The 19,247-nt window shown below is 44.1% G+C and overlaps 1 protein-coding gene across 3 annotated transcripts in view; it reads left to right on the forward strand.

Moving 5' to 3' along the window:
* The first annotated feature begins 3,912 nt into the window (after window positions 1-3,912).
* The window catches only part of LOC123996857 (5'-AMP-activated protein kinase catalytic subunit alpha-2-like), a 21,046-nt gene continuing 5,711 nt past the window's right edge, over window positions 3,913-19,247 (forward strand). The window contains exons 1-8 of one of the 3 annotated variants that reach the window (XM_046300637.1): window positions 3,918-4,381; window positions 6,842-6,983; window positions 10,826-10,919; window positions 12,669-12,813; window positions 13,368-13,455; window positions 18,289-18,513; window positions 18,680-18,842; window positions 19,060-19,242. In XM_046300637.1, the coding sequence (XP_046156593.1) occupies window positions 4,282-4,381; window positions 6,842-6,983; window positions 10,826-10,919; window positions 12,669-12,813; window positions 13,368-13,455; window positions 18,289-18,513; window positions 18,680-18,842; window positions 19,060-19,242 (1,140 nt within the window). In that variant the 5' untranslated portion in view covers window positions 3,918-4,281. Of the gene's footprint in view, window positions 4,382-4,432; window positions 4,650-6,841; window positions 6,984-10,825; window positions 10,920-12,668; window positions 12,814-13,367; window positions 13,456-17,028; window positions 18,252-18,288; window positions 18,514-18,679; window positions 18,843-19,059; window positions 19,243-19,247 lie in introns of those variants that run through there. The other 2 variants (XM_046300638.1, XM_046300639.1) reach the window with 2 other exon arrangements.

A 19,247-nucleotide genomic window follows, 5' to 3' on the forward strand; every position in this document is an offset into this window, starting at 1 on the left:
TTGGCTCCCACCTGGGGAGGCCAACACAGAACACAGAGCGCACAGGGGCACCATAAGAGCGAGTCTTGTCACTACTACCAACCTGGTCTCAGAGCCGTATTATTCAGCGTGAAACTAACTTTATCATGGTGTTATGTTTCGTATGGTATGTATTAATATGTGGATTTCAATGATCAATTTCTGTATGCTATGTTACATGAATATCAATTCGTATGATATGTTACAAATTGCAATTCATACAATATGTTACGAATTTTACATACATATGATATGATGGTAAACTTCTGTAAAGGCGCTATGATTAATGAATCGTGCTTCTGTCTCCTCTCTCTCTGTCAGCTTCAAAGCCTGGCAGAGAATAGCGTTCTGAGCGCAGAGAGAGAGATATGGTAGTTTTATCAACCCTTCCTCTTCTCCTCCTCCTCCTCCTCCTCCTCACCCTCCTTCTCAGCAGTTTGGCTCAGCCTTCTTCTCTTCTCTCTGCTACGGCTCAGTAATTAGCTCCATACCTCATGCTAGTAAACGTTCTCTGGACCTGGATAAGAGCAGTCTGACACTGCTCCCAGCGGCGGGTACTGGGGAGGCCAACACAGAACACAGAGCGCACAGGGCGCACCATGAAGCGGCGTCGGTGGGCAGCGAGCCCCTTGTCACTACTACCAACCTGGTCTCAGAGCATTTCGTATTATTCTGTACGTAAATCCGTGAAACTGACTTTATCATGGTGTTATGTTTCGTATGGTATGTATTAATATGTGGATTTCAATGATCAATTTCGTATGCTATGTTACGAATATCAATTCGTATGATATGTTACAAATTGCAATTCATACAATATGTTACGAATTTTACATACATATGATATGTTACAAATTCCCATTTGTTTTGGATAAAGTTAGCCAGGTGGCTAACGTTAGCTAGGTTAGGGTTAAGGATTAAGGTTAGGGTTAAGGTTGGAAGTTAGGTTTAAGGGTTAGGGTAAGGGTTAGCTAACATGCTAAGTAGATGAAAAGTAGCAAAACATGCGTAAGAAGTTGCAAAGTTGCTAATTAGCTCAAATTCTAAAGTTGTCCATGATGAGATTTGACACGCAGCATTATAGTATGTAACCATACCAAACATATCATACTAATTTCAGATCCCGGATTGAATTTACTATGTTACGTGTATGAGTGTATGAGACCAGGCTGCAACTATAGTAGGCCTTCATTACTGCATTACTGATGGAGAAAAAATCTGCCAAATATCTGAGTCATGCATGTACAGTTGGCATGAAACAGAAGAAATCGCAAAGGAAATGTAATGAAATTAAGAGGTATCTGAATGTGTCCAAAGAAAGCTTGTTTAAATGTCACTTTGCCAAACGTTTTGGTACAGTATGCCTTAATGAACACAACCTTGTACTCACACGTAACTGGTCACTGAAAGTATGGGCATTCAATTTACAGAGTTTACCAAACAGGACTTGAACCAGCAACCTTTTGTCTGTCAGTCCAACACCTCTCCCAAATGCCATTGCCAAAATATCTGAAACTCTTGATGAGATTAATAGTGGCTAACCTAGTCAAAAGTTCCTGATATCCACTCTAGTACAGGTGGGATTGAAAATATTAATAAATATTCCAGATTTAGATTAGATCCTTGGGGCTTTTGCCCATTTATTAGAAGCAAAGATTTGTAAAAAATACAACAAGATTTCCATACAGGCACATACAGGCCGTAGACACATTTCATAGTTCCAAAGTGTGGATGGTGAGCACGGTAACTGTATAGCAGAGAGATAGTAAGTGGACACAGCATTGTATCGCAAATCCAATCCATTTTTATTTGTCACATACTTTGTAAACACCAGGTGTAGACTAACAGTGAAATGCTTACTTACCAGCCCTTCCCAACAATGCAGAGAGAGAAAATAAAAGTCATAAATACACAAGAGTAACGATAACTTGGCAATACCAGTACCGAGTCGATGTGCAGGGGTACAATGTAATTGAGGTAGATTTGTACAGTACAAGTCAAAAGTTTGGACACACCTACGCATGCAAGGGTTTTTCTTTATTTTTAGGCGCACTGGAGACCTGGTGCGTAGACCTGGCACAGATGGTGCCGGAACGATGACACACTCCACATGGTGAGTTCGGGGAGCTAGCACAGGAAGTACCGGGCTAATAGGATGTACCGGGCTGGGGAGGCACACTGGAGGCCAGATGCCTGAAACCGGTGCAGATGCTCCTCAGCACTTAACCTGTCCTGCCTAGATTCAAATTAAAACACCAGCAGTCATCACCAAAAAATAGAGATTGTCTGTGTGTGTAGAGTAATAGTTGAGAGTTCAGTTTAGAAAAAGCTGATGTCTTTTACCTATCTGCATATTGAGGGTTTCGCCTGTCTGTCTGCCTGTCTGTTGTTGAGAGTTAAAAGTACAGTCGTGGCCAAAAGTTTTGAGAATGACACAAATATTAATTTCCACAATGTTTAAAGGCATTGTTCGTCACCAAACTGTTCCTGGATGGTTGGGAGAAGTTGCTCTCGGAGGATGTGTTGGTACCATTCTTTATTCATGGCTGTGCTTTTAGGCAAAATTGTGAGTGAGCCCACTCCCTTGGCTGAGAAGCAACTGTTGGCATGACACAGGACTGATGGTAGCGCTCACCTTGTCTTCTCCGAACAAGCTTTTTTCCGGATGCCCCAAACAATCGGAAAGGGGATTCATCAGAGAAAATGACTTTACCCCAGTCCTCAGCAGTCCAATCCCTGTACCTTTTGCGGAAAATCAGTCTGTCCCTAATTTTTTCCTGGAGAGAAGTGGCTTCTTTGATGCCCTTCTTGACACCAGGCCATCCTCCAAAAGTTTTTGTCTCACTGTGTGTGCAGATGCACACACACCTGCCTGCTGCCATTTCTGAGCAAGCTCTGTACTGGTGGTGCCCCGATCCCGCAGCTGAATCAACTTTAGGAGACGGTCCTGGCCCTTGCTGGACTTTCTTGGGCACCCTGAAGCCTTCTTCACAACAATTGAATCACCCTCCTTGAAGTTCTTGATGATCCGATAAATGGTTGATTTAGGTGCAATCTTACTGGCAGCAATATCCTTGCCTGTGAAGCCCTTTTTGTGCAAAGCAATGATGACGGCACATGTTTTTTTTTGCAGGTAACCATGGTTGACAGAGGAAGAATAATGGTTCCAAGTACCACCCTCTTTTGAAGCTTCCAGTCTGTTATTCAAACTCAATCAGCATGACAGAGTGATCTCCAGCCTTGTCCTCGTCAACACTCACACCTGTGTTAACGAGAGATTCACTGACATGATGTCAGCTGCTCCTTTTGTGGCAAGGCTGAAATGCAGTGGAAATGTTTCTGGGGGATTCAGTTCATTTGCATGGCAAAGAGGGACTTTGCAATTAATTGCAATTCCTCTGATCACTCTTCATAACATTCTGGAGTATATGCAAATTGCCATCATGCAAACTGAGGCAGCAGACTTTGTGAAAATTAATATTTGTGTCATTCTCAAAACTTTTGGCCATGACTGTAGTGTTGTCTTCTGTCTGTCAGTGCACCTCATAGACATAGAGAGGAGCAGTGGTCCCAGGCACAAAAGTGTTACTGATCAACACCAATGAGTATAGGAGGCCAGGGGATCAACACTGAGCTCTGTCTGACATCTAGTGGTAGAAACACTCAAATGTGCCCTTGTTTAGAAAAAAATCCAACTGTGCACTGTTCAGAAATAACCCCTCTTTTCCAATCTGGACAAATTAGTGATGTTTTTCTCCCTGAGTTAATTGATTGGCCAGAGAGTCCACTCACTGGTGCCCCAGGTCTGATTTGATTAGAGAGAAAGCAAAACATCAGAAGCCTGGGCCTACTGCTGGCCTTGAAGGCCAGATGTCAGCATTCCTGAACTAGCGTTTCTTGATAGGCACTGAGTTTATGGGAACGTAAATGTAACTTTGGCGAGAGAACAAGGGCAATAACAAGACTGTAGTATAGGATAGTATATAATAACAGGCTACATTAATTATCTTATATTATCTAGAATAAATTACATGATCTGTAATTGATTTCTGACCCAATATTTGACAAGACCCAGGCATATTTAACAAAAAAAGCCTCTATCTAGAGGCTTCTCCTCTCGTCGCGCAATAGAGCTCCACGGCAGAGCGCTGTTGATATTCGAGATGAGAGTAGTTGGCTTGTCCAGTGTCCCGGGGACACTGCCGAGCACGTCGCGCTCAGCGCACAGAGCAGAGAGCTCAAGCCTACCAGAGCCGTTTGAAGATGGCAGACCGGCAGCAGAAACACGAAGGCGGCCGAGTGAAGATCGGACATTATCTTCTCGGAGACACTCTAGGCGTCGGCACCTTCGGCAAAGTAAAGAGTTAAGTCGCGTGCTTGTCAACGGTTATGTCGTGGGACGTTTTCTGTTATTGAGTGTAAATACTCGTAGCCTGTGTTTTCGTCCCCAACTCTGTGGTGGGCTATTTAGATAGCTAGGCGAAGTACGTAGCTTTGGCTGCGTGGTTACGAATAGGCTAGAATATATTACGGTTGTATTCGTTTATGTGTGGAGAATGTGGTTTGTTTAAGGTGAATTCTTCCAGCAGCATAGCTAGCTCGTTCTACCCTGACCAGTCTCATCAGTAATGGTAGGATTTATATGGATAATTAGGCTTCCTTCGGCAACAATGATGGTGTAAACAAACAACTCGCACGTAATTGTAACGTCTGACCGTCCGTGAATGTCGAAGGTTGACTTTGCTAGTGGCAGTAGACCTTTAAACTTGTCTTGTGGCTATGGACATTTTAAAACTAAAATAAACCGTAATGTTATAGCTAAATAGTGCTCATCATCACCAGTATTACTCAATCAAAGCAATGTGTGAATTATCCCATGGCTTGGACAGAATGAGAATTTAGAACGTCTCATTAAATGACCTCGTCTTCCCCTCAGCAGTCTCAACTTGACCTTGTCGAATGCAGACCCCACTCTAGAATCATCCCCTTCCTCTCCCACTGCGCTGCAAGTGGTGTGTTAGATTTGAGACATTAGTAGGAGAGTAACCAGCTACTAGCCAACAATAAGTGTTTATTCTTTGTTACAGACCGACAATATTGTTACAGACGGCCAGTAACCGTGTGGCTACAGACAGACTATAATAATGTTAATACAACGTGACAGACAGACGGAGACAGACAGGTCGCACTTGACTTATTCACCTTGTAGTTAATGTGTGTAGGCTTTAGGCTTAGTGTAATTGGTGTTGTCTTTAACCTGTTTAACTGTATGTTACTTACTGTTGTGAACAGATATAGCTAGTCCAGTAATGTGGAAATAGATATGTTCTGACTCATGGCAAGTTGGCTACTATGAAACAGCTACGATTCTGTTCTTTATCAGGCAATACATGTTTAGCTGAGTAGTATACACATTACAGCACACATTTCCCTAGCTGTCAAAAAAAACCTATGTCCGTATGCAGTGTTTTCAGCGGTTACATTCGCTCACATTTGGCTCCATATGAATTACAATTCCAACGCGGTGTTTTAACGTTTCGAAAAGTCAACTATCATCGCTTTCAAACCGGTTCTCGAAACATATGCTGATATGTCCCTTAGCTTTCATATCAGAGAGAAATAATCCAGTGCCTCGTTAGTTTACACACTTGTTTGGAGCGCGCTAGATAGCTAATTACACAGGTTTTTACACTGAACAGAAATATAAACGCAACATGCAACAATTTGAAATATTTGACTGATTTACAGAGACCTTAAAAAAACTAGGGCTGTGGATCAGAAAACCAGTCAGTATCTGGTGTGACCACCATTTGTCTTGCGTGGCACATCTCCTTCTCATATAGTTGATCAGGCTTTAATTGTGTCCTGTGGAATGTTGTTCGACTTCTCTTATTAAATGGCATCCCAAACATGCTTAGTTAGTGACATGTCTGGTGAGTATGCAGACCATGGAAGAACTGGGACATTTTCAGCTTCCAGGAATTGTGTACAGATCCTTGTGACATGGGGCCGTGTATTATCATGCTGATGGAGGAATAGGCCTCATGATCTCGTCACGGTATCTGTGCATTGAAATTACCATCGATAAAATGCAATTATGTTCACTGTCCACAGTTTATTTCCTGCCCATACCATAACCCCACCGCAACCATGGCGCATTATGTTCATAATGTTGACATTTGAAAACCGGTTGCCCACACAATAGTTGAAACTGGGATTTATTCGTGAAGAGCACACTTCTCCAGCGTGCAAGTGGCCATCGAAGGTGAGCCTTTGTCCACTGAAGTTGGTTACAACACCGAACTGCAGTCAGGTCAAGACCCTGGTGAGGACGACAAGCCCGCAGATGAGCTTCCCTGAGACAGTTTCTGACAGTTTGTGCAGAAATTCTTTGTTTGTGCAAACCCCCCACTTTCATCAGCAGTGACAAAACTGCACATTTTAGAGTAGCCTTTTATTGTCCCCCAGCACAAGTTGAACCTGTATAATGATCATGCTGTTTAATTAGCGTCTTGACATGTCACACCTTTCAGGTGGATGGATTATCTTGGCAAAGGAGAAATGATCACTAACGGATGTAAACAAATTTGTGCAAAACATTTGAGAGAAAAAAGCTTTTTGTGCGTATGGAACATTTCCGGGATCTTTTATTTCAACTCATGAATCATGGGACCAACAGTTTACATGTTGCGTTTTATATTTTTGTTCAGTATATATGTGTCCCATCAGCACAATTTGTGCCTTATAGCCTACATTGCAGCAATTGACCAGAAACATTGCAGTTTGTTCATGTGTGTTTCTGTCTGTCCTGTCTGTCTGGTAGTTGGAGAGCACCAGTTGACAGGTCATAAGGTGGCAGTGAAGATCCTGAACAGACAGAAAATCAGGAGTCTGGACGTGGTGGGCAAGATCAAACGAGAAATACAGAACCTCAAACTATTCAGGCACCCTCATATCATCAAACTGTGAGTACAACATACACACACATAGACTCAGTGTGTGTTTAGGGGGGGGGGGGTGTAAACATATACTGACAAAAGCACATATCACAGCATATTACAGGTCGCAGGGTGATCTACCATTTTTGGGTTGGAGAATGACTGTGAGAAGGTCCGTTCTGGTGACTTTTAAAAATGATATCCTACTCCAATGAAGGAAAAATATACAGTTGAGGTCGAAAGTTGACATACACCTTAGCCAAATACATTTAAACTTAGTTTTTCACAATTCCTGACATTTAATCCTAGTAAAAAGTCAATGTCTTAGGATCACCACTTCATTTTAAGAATGTGAAATGTCAGAATAATAGCTGAGAGTGATTTATTTCAGCTTTTATTTCTTTCATCACATTTCCAGTGGGTCAGATGTTTACATACACTTAATTAGTATTTGGTAGCATTACCTTAAACAATTTAAACATGGATCAAACATTTCGGGTAGCCTTCCACAAGCTTCCTACAATAAGCTGGGTGAATTTTGGCCCGTTCCTCCTGACAGAGCTGGTGTAACTGAGTCAGGTTTGTTGGCCTCCTTGCTCGCTCACGCTTTTTCAGTTCTGCCCACCAATTCTCTATAGGATTGAGGTCAGGGTTTGTGATGGCCATTCCAATACTTTGACGTCCTGAAGCCATTTTGCCACAACTTTAGAAGTACGCTTGGGGTCATTGTCCATTTGGAAGACCCATTTGCAACCAAGCTTTAACTTTCTGACTCATGTCTTGAGATGTTGCTTCAATATATCCACATAATTGTCCTGCCTCATGATGCCATCTATTTTGTGAAGTGCACCAGTCCCTCCTGCAGCAAAGCACCCCTACAACATGATGCTGCCACCACCTGCTTCACGGTTGGGATGGTGTTCTTCGGCTTGCAAGCCTCCCCCTATTTCCTCCAAACATAACAATGGTCATTATCGCCAAACAGTTCTATTTCTGTTGCAAACCGTGGCTTCTTCCTTTCTGAGCGGCCTTTCAGGTTATGTTGATATAGGACTCGTTTTACTGTAGATATAAATACTTTTGTACCTGTTTCCTCCAGCATCTTCAAATGTCCTTTGCTGATGTTCTGGAATTGATTTGTACTTTTCGCACCAAAGTACGTTCATCTCTAGGAGACCGAATGCCTCTCCTTCCTGAGCAGTATGACGGCTGTGTGGGCCCATGGTGTTTATAATTGCGTACTATTGTTTGTACCGATGAACGTGGTACCTTCAGGCATTTGGAAATTGCTCCCTGAGTTCTTGGCTGATTTCTTTTGATTTTCCCATGATGTCAAGCAGAGTCACTGAGTTTGAAGGTAGGCCTTAAAATACATCCACAGGTACACCTCCAATTGACTCAAATGATGTCAATTAGCCTATCTGACGCTTCTAAAGTCATGACATCATTTTATGGAATTTTCAAGCTGTTTAAGGCACAGTCAACTTAGTGTATATAAACTTCTGACCCACTGGAATTGTGATTCAGTGAATTCTAAGTAAAATAATCTGTCTGTCTAAACAATTGTTGGGAAAATGACTTGTGTCATGCACAAATTAGATGTCCCAACAGACTTGCCAAAACTATAGTTTGTTTTAACAAGAAATTTGTGGAGCAATTTCTCGCATGGAATAGCCATCATTTCTCAGAACAAGAATAGACTGACGAGTTTCAGAAGAACGGTCTTTGTTTTTGATCATTTTAAGCCTGTAATCAAACCCACAAATGCTGATGCTCCAGATACTCAACTAGTCTAAAGAAGGCCAGTTTTATTGTTTCATTAAACAGAACAACAGTTTTCAGCTGTACTAACATAATTGCAAAACGATTTTCTAATGATCAATTAGCCTTTTTAAAATGATAAACTTGGATTAGCTAACACAACATGCCATTGGATCACAGGAGTGATGGTGGCTGATAATTGGCCTCTGTACGCCTATGTAGTTATTACATTTTCCAACTACAATAGTCATTTACAACATTAACAATGTCTACACTGTATTTCTGATCAATTTGATGTTATTTTAATGGACAAAAAAATGTGCTTTTCTTTCAAAAACAAGGACATTTCTAAGTGACCCAAACTATTGAAAGGTGGTGTATACATATTTAAAAATATATATTTTCCTTTATTATTTTCCCCTAACCCTCCCACCCCTCCCCTAACCCTACCACCCCTCCCCTAACCCTACCACCCCTCCCCTAACCCTACCACCCCTCCCCTAACCCTCCCACCCCTCCCCTAACCCTACCACCCCTCCCCTAACCCTCCCACCCCTCCCCTAACCCTCCCACCCCTCCCCTAACCCTACCACCCCTCCCCTAACCCTACCACCCCTCCCCTAACCCTACCACCCCTCCCCTAACCCTACCACCCCTCCCTAACCCTCCCACCCCTCCCCTAACCCTCCCACCCCTCCCCTAACCCTCCCACCCCTCCCCTAACCCTCCCACCCCTCCCCTAACCCTCCCACCCCTCCCCTAACCCTCCCACCCCTCCCTAACCCTACCACCCCTCCCCTAACCCTACCACCCCTCCCCTAACCCTACCACCCCTCCCCTAACCCTCCCTCCCCTAACCCTCCCACCCCTCCCCTAACCCTCCCACCCCTCCCCTAACCCTCCCACCCCTCCCCTAACCCTCCCACCCCTCCCCTAACCCTACCACCCCTCCCCTAACCCTACCACCCCTCCCCTAACCCTACCACCCCTCCCCTAACCCTACCACCCCTCCCCTAACCCTACCACCCCTCTCCTAACCGGAGTAAACTAATGAACAACAACACTCAGGCTTCTATTTCCAGCTTATACATACTATATATATGTTCCTTTATTATTTTCCCCTAACCCTACCACCCCTCCCCTAACCGGAGTAAACTAATGAACAACAACACTCAGGCTTCTATTTCCAGCTTATACATACTATATATATTTTCCTTTATTATTTTGCCCTAACCCTACCACCCCTCCCCTAACCCTACCACCCCTCCCCTAACCAGAGTAAACTAATGAACAACAACACTCAGGCTTCTATTTCCAGCTTATACATACTATATATATTTTCCTTTATTATTTTCCCCTAACCCTACCACCCCTCCCCTAACCGGAGTAAACTAATGAACAACAACACTCAGGCTTCTATTTCCAGCTTATACATACTATATACATTTTACGGACACAATATATGTGATCTTTTGTTAGTTTAGAATCCCATCCTTCAGCGACCACCAACCCCTCCAATCTATCTCTGAAGCCCATCCAGTTTGATTTCCTATTTGCCAAAGATTTTTAATAGCGCATTTTACTCATTACTTGGATTTGAGAAATGCGTGTAACACTAGAAAACTCAGTGATCCTCTTTTAACAGTGGCCATCAAGACTGCTTTAAAAGGTGTGTTTCCAGCAACTGCAATAAGAATGTTGTAGGCTACATTGACAGGGCAGGTACATTTCTCTCCCTGTAAGGCACTTGTAATTTGAATGCGCCTCGAGGAATATTATTTTTCTCGCATCGAATGTCTCCAGCTTTCTCTCTCTCTCTGGGAGTGTTCATTTTAGGGTTAGGCCACAGTGACAGTGTGAGCTATGGTAGACATTTGTTGGCTGCTCTCAGACCAGTGTAATGAAATGACAGACTTTCAGCCTATTCAGCACAATAGCCCTGTCTGTGTGAGAGAAGGAAGTAAATGAAAGAGAACAAGTGTATTTCTGACATTTCTCGTGTGTGTGTGTGCGTGTGTGTGTGTGTGTGTGTGTGTGTGTGTGTGTGTGTGTGTGTGTGTGTGTGTGTGTGTGTGTGTGTGTGTGTGTGTGTGTGTGTGTGTGTGTAGGTACCAGGTGATCAGTACTCCTACAGATTTCTTCATGGTGATGGAGTATGTCTCAGGAGGAGAGCTGTTTGACTACATCTGCAAACACGGACGGGTGATATATCAAATTGTATTTGTCACATCTGCCAAATTTGTATTTGTATTTATTATGGATCCCCATTAGCTGCTGCCAAAGCAGCTATTCTTCCTGGGATCCAGCAAAATGAAGGCAGTTTATACCATTTTAAAACATTACAATACATTCACAGATTTCACTACACACTGTGTGCCCTCAGGCCCCTACTCTACCACTACCACATATCTACATGACTAAATCCATGCGTGTGTGTGCATGTGTCTGTGCTAATGTTTGTGTTGCTTCACAGTCCCCGCTGTTCCATAAGGTGTTTTTTTTTAACCTGTTTTAAAAAAAATCTAATTTTACTGCTTGTGTCAGTTACTTGATGTGGAATAGAGTTTCATGTAGTCATGGCTCTATGTAGTACTGTGTGCCTCCCATAGTCTGTTCTGGACTTGGAGACTTTGAAGAGACCTCTTGTGGCATGTCTTGTGGGGTATGCATGGGTGTTTGAGCTGTGTGCCAGTAGTTTGCATTCAACATGTCAATACCTCTCATAAATAAAAGTAGTGATGAAGTCAATCTCTCCTCCACTTTCAGACAGGAGAGATTGACATGCATATTATGAATTTTAGCTCTCTGTGTGCATCCAAGGGCTAGCCATGCTGCCCTGTTCTGAGCTAATAGCAAAGTTTTTTTTGTGGCACCTGACAACACGACTGAACAGTAGTCAAGATGTGACAAAACTAGGGCCTGTAGGAACTGCCTTGTTGATAGTGTTGTTAAGAAGGCAGAACATCGCTTTATTATAGACAGACTTCTTCCCATTTTAGCTACTACTGCATCAATATGTCTTGACCATGACAGTTTACAGTCTAGTGTTACTCCAAGAAATGTAGTCATCTCAACTTGCTCAATTTCCACATTATTTATTACACGATTTAGTTGAGGTATAATAATAATTAAAGAGCAACAACAAAATAACAGTAACGGCGCTATAGACAGGAGGTTAGTTGAGGTAATATGTACATGTAGGTAGAGGTAAAGTGACTATGCATAGATAATAAACAGAGAGTAGCAGGAGTGTAATGGGGGTGGGTTAATGTGAATAGTCTGGGTAGCCATTTGATTAGCTGTTCAGGAGTTTTATGGCTTGGGGGTAGAAGCTGTTAAGAAGCCTTTTGAACCTAGACTTGGTGCTCTGGAACCACTTGCCGTGTGGTAGCAGAGAGAACAGTCTATGACTGCGGTGGCTAGAGTCTTTGGCAATTTTTAGGGTCTTCCTCTGACACCGCCTGGTGTAAAGGTCCTGGGTGGCAGGAAGCTTGGCCCCAGTGATGTATTGGGCCGTACGCACTGTCCTCTGTAGTGCCCTGCAGTCGGAGTTGGAGCAGTTGCCATACCAGCCGGTGATGCAACCAGTCAGGATGCTCTCGGTGGTGCAGCTGTAGAACTTTTTGAGGATCTGAGAACCCATGCCAAATCTTTTCAGTATCCTGAGGGGGAATAGGTGTTGCTGTGCCTTCTTCACGACCGCCTTGGTGTGTTTGGACCATGACAGTTCGTTGGTGATGTGGACACCAAGGAACTTGAAGCTCTCAACCTGCTCCACTACAGCCCCGTCAATGAAATATACGACTGACTGACTGGACTGTCTGGATTGATTGATGGATATAGACAGAGGCCATTATATGGTGACATTTGTCATAGTGACAGTATGTAGTATCATTAGAATAGAATAATCTAGTAACCTCCTACTCTTTACCTCATATTGTGTGTTTTTAGGTAGAAGACAAAGAGGCTCGTCGGTTGTTCCAACAGATCATCTCAGGGGTAGACTACTGCCACAGACACATGGTGGTGCACAGAGACCTCAAACCTGAGAATGTTCTGCTGGACCATTCCAAGAACGCCAAGATAGCTGACTTTGGTATGCTACACACACACATGCATGCACATAACAAATTGAGTTATCCAAAAAGATAGCCATAGCTACTATATTAGCAGTAGCAAATGTCAAACAAAACCACTTGTATTTTAGAATATACTGACACCTATATGACTCTTACTCTGGACAGGGGGCTTGGGTGGGGTGCGTGTGTTTGGAGTAAGGGGGTTGTTGCTTAGCAAAAGGCAAGTCTGATATCCACTCTGGCAAGGAGCCCTGTCAGGCCCTGTGTCACTTGATCATAGCGAGAGAAGGGGAGAAAGAGGAGAAGAGCGAGAGAGAGGAGGGAAGGGAGAAGATCCTGGGAGGGTTAGTTAAGGTCAAATAAGGTTAGGGAGAAGTTGATCCGATCAGTGCAGCATGTGTGGAGCTTAGAGGACTGGGTTAGTAAAGCAGAATAAAAACATTACACCGGCCTAGAGACCTAACCATGGCACAACCTAACACTAACCCTCTCTTAACATAGTTCCAAGATAGCGTCAGGAACTTGAGATTGAAGATAATGTTGTTTAAAAATGATGTGCTCTGGTCAAAAGGGTTGTCAAACATGATGTCAGATGGGGAGTTCCTGAGGACCAGCTGCGGATCTCCCAACTACGCTGCTCCTGAAGTCATCTCTGGAAGGTGTTTGTTAAATTTATATTTCACCTTTATTTTATTTAACCAGGTTGGCCAGTTGAGAACAAGTTCTCATTTACATCGGCGACCTGGCCTAGATAAAGCAAAGCAGTGCGACACATACAACAACACAGAGTTACACATGGAATAAACAAACATACAGTCAATAATACAATAGAAAAAGTCTACAGTGTGTGCAAATGAGGCAGGATAAGGGAGGTAAGACAATAAATAGGCCACAGTGGCAAAATAATTACAATATAGCAATTAAACACTTGAGTGATAGATGTGCAGAAGATGAATGTGCAAGTAGAGATACTGGGGTGTAAAGGAGCAAAATACATAACAGCATGGGGATGAGGTAGTTGGATGGTCTATTTACAGATAGGCTATGTACATGTACAGTGATCTGGTGAGCTTCTCTGACAGCTGGTGCTTAAAGTTAGTGAGGGAGATATGAGTCTCCAGCTTTTGTGATTTTTGCAGTTCGTTCCAGTCATTGGCAGCATAGAACTGGAAGGAAAGGCGGCCAAAGGAGGAATTGGCTTTGGTGGTGACCAGTGCAATATACCTGCTGGAGTGGATGCTACGGGTGGGGGCTGCTATGGTGACCAGTGAGCTGAGATAAGGCGGGGCTTTACTTAGCAAAAACTTATGACCTGGAGCCAGTGGGTTTGTCGACGAATATGAAGCGAGGGCCAGCCTACGAGAGCATACAGGTCCCAGTGGTGGGTAGTATATGGGGCTTTAGTGACAAAACGGATGGCACTGTGATAGACTGCATCCGATTTGCTGAGTGGAGTGTTGCAGGCTATTTTGTAAATGACGTCAAGGATTGGTAGGATAGTCAGTTTTACGAGTATGTTTGGCAGCACGAGTGAAAGTGGCTTTGTTGCGAAATAGGAAGCCGATTCTAGATTTAATTTTGGATTGCTTAATGTGAGTCTGGAAGAACGAACAGTTTATAGTCTAACCAGACACCTAGGTATTTGTAGTTGTCCACATATTCTAAGTCGGAACCGTCCAGAGTAGTGAGCATGCATTTAGTTTTACTTTCATTTAAGAGCAGTTGTAGGCCACAGAAGGACAGTTGGATGTAATTGAAGCTCTTCTGGAGGTTATTTAACACAGTGTCCAAAGAAGGGCCAGAAGTATACAGAATGGTGTCGTCTGCGTAGAGGTGGATCAGAGACTCACCAGCAGCAAGAGGGACATCATTGATGTATACAGAGAAGCGAGTCGGCCCAAGAATTGAACCCTGTGGCACCCCCATAGAGACTTCCAGAGGCCCGGACAACAAGCCCTCCGATTTTGTGTGTTTAGGTTGTACGTATGAAGGTCCTAGGGTTGATACTGTAGAACAGGGGTACTCAAATACTATTTGAGAATGTCTGGACACAAAAATGGCCTAGGTGGCAATAGTCTGGATGGATATATTGGCATAGTAACAAACATCCACCTCGTGACCCATCTGATCTCTCCAGGAATAATCGGACCCTCAGCTACCTGCACCATGTCTATTTCTAACAAACACACACATACACGCGTACTGTCCATGACACAAACTGCTCGGACCTTTCTTGTTGGGAGACTTAAAAGTTGTAGTTTAAAGCTATTGTCATGCAATTTGACACATTTTGCCATGTTTTATGCATGTTCATACAATACAAGCTGCTAATGCACTACCAAATTTAGAAATGGCACCTTCTGCATTCTACTATTACAACTTGACCGAGTTCCTTAAAGCTGAAATATGTAACGTTTTGGGTGACCTGATCAAATGTACATAACAGATCTACCTTCTATATTTCTATGTGCTCTATTTCTATGCTTCCCTTTCTTAAGTTTAGTTTTTGAGTCTTTTACTTTCAGTTTTGTACACCAGCTTCAAACAGCTGAAGTACAATAGTTTTGGTTATGGAAAATATATTTCACAATGATTCTCTACACTATACATGCTTGTTCAAGTGAAATCAAATGGTTTGTCACATATACATGGTTAGCAGATGTTAATGTGAGTGTAGCGAAATGCTTGTGCTTCTGGTTCCGACATTGCAGTAATATCTAACAAGTAATCTAACAATTCCAACAACTACCTAATACACACATCTAGAAGGGTTGAATGAGAATATGTACATATAAATATATGGATGAGCGATGGCCAAACAGCATAGGCAAGGTGCAGTAGATGGTATAAAATACAGTATATACATATGAGATGAGTAATGTAAGATATGTAAACATTATTAAAGTGGCTTTATTTAAAGTGCCATTGTTTAAAGTGACTAGTGATCCATTTGTTAAAGTGGCCAGTAATTGGGTCTCCATGTAGGCAGCAGCCTCTGAGTTAGTGATTGCTGTTTAGCAGTCTGATGGCCTTGAGATAGAAGCTGTTCTTCAGTCTCTCGGTCCCAGCTTTGATGCACCTGTACTGACCTCGCCTTCTGGATGTTCCCGGGGTGAACAGGCAGTAGCTCAGGTGGTTGTTGTCCTTGATGATCTTTTTTGCCTTCCTGTGCTGTAGGTGTCCTGGAGGGCAGGTAGTTTGCCCCCGGTGATGCGTTGTGCAGACCGCACCACCCTCTGGAAAGCCTGGCAGTTGAGGACAGTGCAGTTGCAATACCAGGCGGTGATACAGACTGACAGGATGCTCTCGATTGTGGATCCGTAAAAGTTAGTCAGGGTTTTCGATGACAAGCCGAGTTTCTTCAGCATCCTGTGGGTGGAACTTTCTCCACTACTGTCCCGTCGATGTGGATAGGGGGGTGCTCCCTCTGCTGTTTCCTGAAGTCCATGATCATCTCCTTTGTTTTGTTGACGTTGAGTGAGAGGTTGTTTTCCCAGCACCACACTCCGAGGGCCCCTCACCTCCTCCCTGTAGGCTGTCTCTTCATTGTTGGTAATCAAGCCCACTACTGTTGTCGTCTGCAAACTTGATGATTGAGTTGGAGTTGTACATGGCCACGCAGTTGTGGGTGAACAGGGAGTACAGGAGGGGACTGAGCACGCACCTGTGTGGGGCCCCAGTGTTGAGGGTCAGCGAGGTGGAGATGTTGTTTCCTACCTTCACCACATCGGGGCGGCCCATCAGAAAGTCAAGGATCCAATTGCACAGGGCGGGGTTGAGGCCCAGGGCCTCCAGCTTGATGATGAGTTTGGATGGTGTTTTGTCACATATTGAAATTAGGCGAACTATTAGAATTTTTGTAACCAAGAAATGGCGCCATAGCCACGGGAAGTAGTGGTGCTGAGCACACCCCTGAACAATGTGAATAAAAAAAAATATATATATATATAGGATTTCTTTTTTTTTTTACAATTTTTTTTATTTTTATCACAAAAGTAGTGCACTGGGCCTTTACTAGTCCAGTATTACCAGACCGATATGCCGTCTGTAGCACAGGCAAATAACAATTCCGGGTTCGGATCTGGACCCCGCGGTCTGCCAATTGAGTATGGTTGCTGTAGGATGTTGTGGTGTGATCCTGTATGCGTTGCTTTGGTAACAGGTTATATGCTGGCCCTGAAGTGGATATATGGAGCTGTGGTGTGATCCTGTATGTGTTGCTTTGGTAACAGGTTATATGCTGGCCCTGAAGTGGATATATGGAGCTGTGGTGTGATCCTGTATGCGTTGCTTTGGTAACAGGTTATATGCTGGCCCTGAAGTGGATATATGGAGCTGTGGTGTGATCCTGTATGTGTTGCTTTGGTAACAGGTTATATGCTGGCCCTGAAGTGGATATATGGAGCTGTGGTGTGATCCTGTATGCGTTGCTTTGGTAACAGGTTATATGCTGGCCCTGAAGTGGGTATATGGAGCTGTGGTGTGATCCTGTATGTGTTGCTTTGGTAACAGGTTATATGCTGGCCCTGAAGTGGATATATGGAGCTGTGGTGTGATCCTGTATGCGTTGCTTTGGTAACAGGTTATATGCTGGCCCTGAAGTGGATATATGGAGCTGTGGTGTGATCCTGTATGCGTTGCTTTGGTAACAGGTTATATGCTGGCCCTGAAGTGGATATATGGAGCTGTGGTGTGATCCTGTATGTGTTGCTTTGGTAACAGGTTATATGCTGGCCCTGAAGTGGATATATGGAGCTGTGGTGTGATCCTGTATGCGTTGCTTTGGTAACAGGTTATATGCTGGCCCTGAAGTGGGTATATGGAGCTGTGGTGTGATCCTGTATGTGTTGCTTTGGTAACAGGTTATATGCTGGCCCTGAAGTGGATATATGGAGCTGTGGTGTGATCCTGTATGCGTTGCTTTGGTAACAGGTTATATGCTGGCCCTGAAGTGGATATATGGAGCTGTGGTGTGATCCTGTATGTGTTGCTTTGGTAACAGGTTATATGCTGGCCCTGAAGTGGATATATGGAGCTGTGGTGTGATCCTGTATGTGTTGCTTTGGTAACAGGTTATATGCTGGCCCTGAAGTGGATATATGGAGCTGTGGTGTGATCCTGTATGTGTTGCTTTGGTAACAGGTTATATGCTGGCCCTGAAGTGGATATATGGAGCTGTGGTGTGATCCTGTATGCGTTGCTTTGGTAACAGGTTATATGCTGGCCCTGAAGTGGATATATGGAGCTGTGGTGTGATCCTGTATGCGTTGCTTTGGTAACAGGTTATATGCTGGCCCTGAAGTGGATATATGGAGCTGTGGTGTGATCCTGTATGCGTTGCTTTGGTAACAGGTTATATGCTGGCCCTGAAGTGGGTATATGGAGCTGTGGTGTGATCCTGTATGTGTTGCTTTGGTAACAGGTTATATGCTGGCCCTGAAGTGGATATATGGAGCTGTGGTGTGATCCTGTATGTGTTGCTTTGGTAACAGGTTATATGCTGGCCCTGAAGTGGATATATGGAGCTGTGGTGTGATCCTGTATGCGTTGCTGTGTGGGACTCTACCCTTTGATGATGAACATGTTCCCACGCTGTTTAAGAAGATCAGAGGGGGCGTGTTCTATATGCCAGAATACCTCACTCGCCCCGTCGCCTCCCTGCTGCTGCTCATGCTGCAGGTCGACCCATTGAAGAGAGCCACCATTAAAGACATTAGGTAACACCTGACCTCTAACCTTCCCTACTGATGATGCTGAGGTTTTTAATGGGATAAAACTGGCAAACCTAGCCACATGCTGGTTTGTGGTGGTTCAAGGTTGGTCCAGAGTGAAAGAATAGAAGAATCATGGACAGTAACTGTTATTTTGTGTGTGTGTGTGTAGGGAACATGAGTGGTTTAAGCAGGACCTGCCAGGCTACCTGTTTCCTGAGGACCTGTCTTATGACTCCACGGTTCTGGACGAGGAGGCCGTCAGGGAGGTGTGCGACAAGTTTGAGAGCACTGAGTCTGAGGTGATGTCCAGCCTGTACAGCGGAGACCCCCAGGTACATACTGGACATGTGCACACACACATGCTTAGTCATACAGTACACAGACAAACACACTCCCCCTCTCTCTCCCCCTCTCTCTCCCCCTCTCTCTCCCCCTCCCTCCCACCCCTCTCCCTCCCACCCCTCTCCCTCCCACCCCTCTCCCTCCCTTTTCTTGCCTCTCTTCCTCTCTTTCCCTCCTCTCTCTCATTCTCTCTGTCTCTCTCTCCAGGACCAGCTGGCGGTAGCATACCATCTGATTATAGATAACCGTCGTATCATGACTCAGGCCAGTGAGTTCTACCTGGCCTCCAGCCCTCCCCAGGGCTCCTTCATGGAGGATGGCATGCCCCTGCCTCCCAGGGTCAAACCACACCCAGAGAGGATGCCCCCCCTGCTGATAGACAGCCCTAAGGCAAG

The sequence above is a fragment of the Oncorhynchus gorbuscha genome, linkage group LG15 (assembly GCF_021184085.1).
Source record: "Oncorhynchus gorbuscha isolate QuinsamMale2020 ecotype Even-year linkage group LG15, OgorEven_v1.0, whole genome shotgun sequence".
Taxonomy (NCBI): domain Eukaryota; kingdom Metazoa; phylum Chordata; class Actinopteri; order Salmoniformes; family Salmonidae; genus Oncorhynchus; species Oncorhynchus gorbuscha.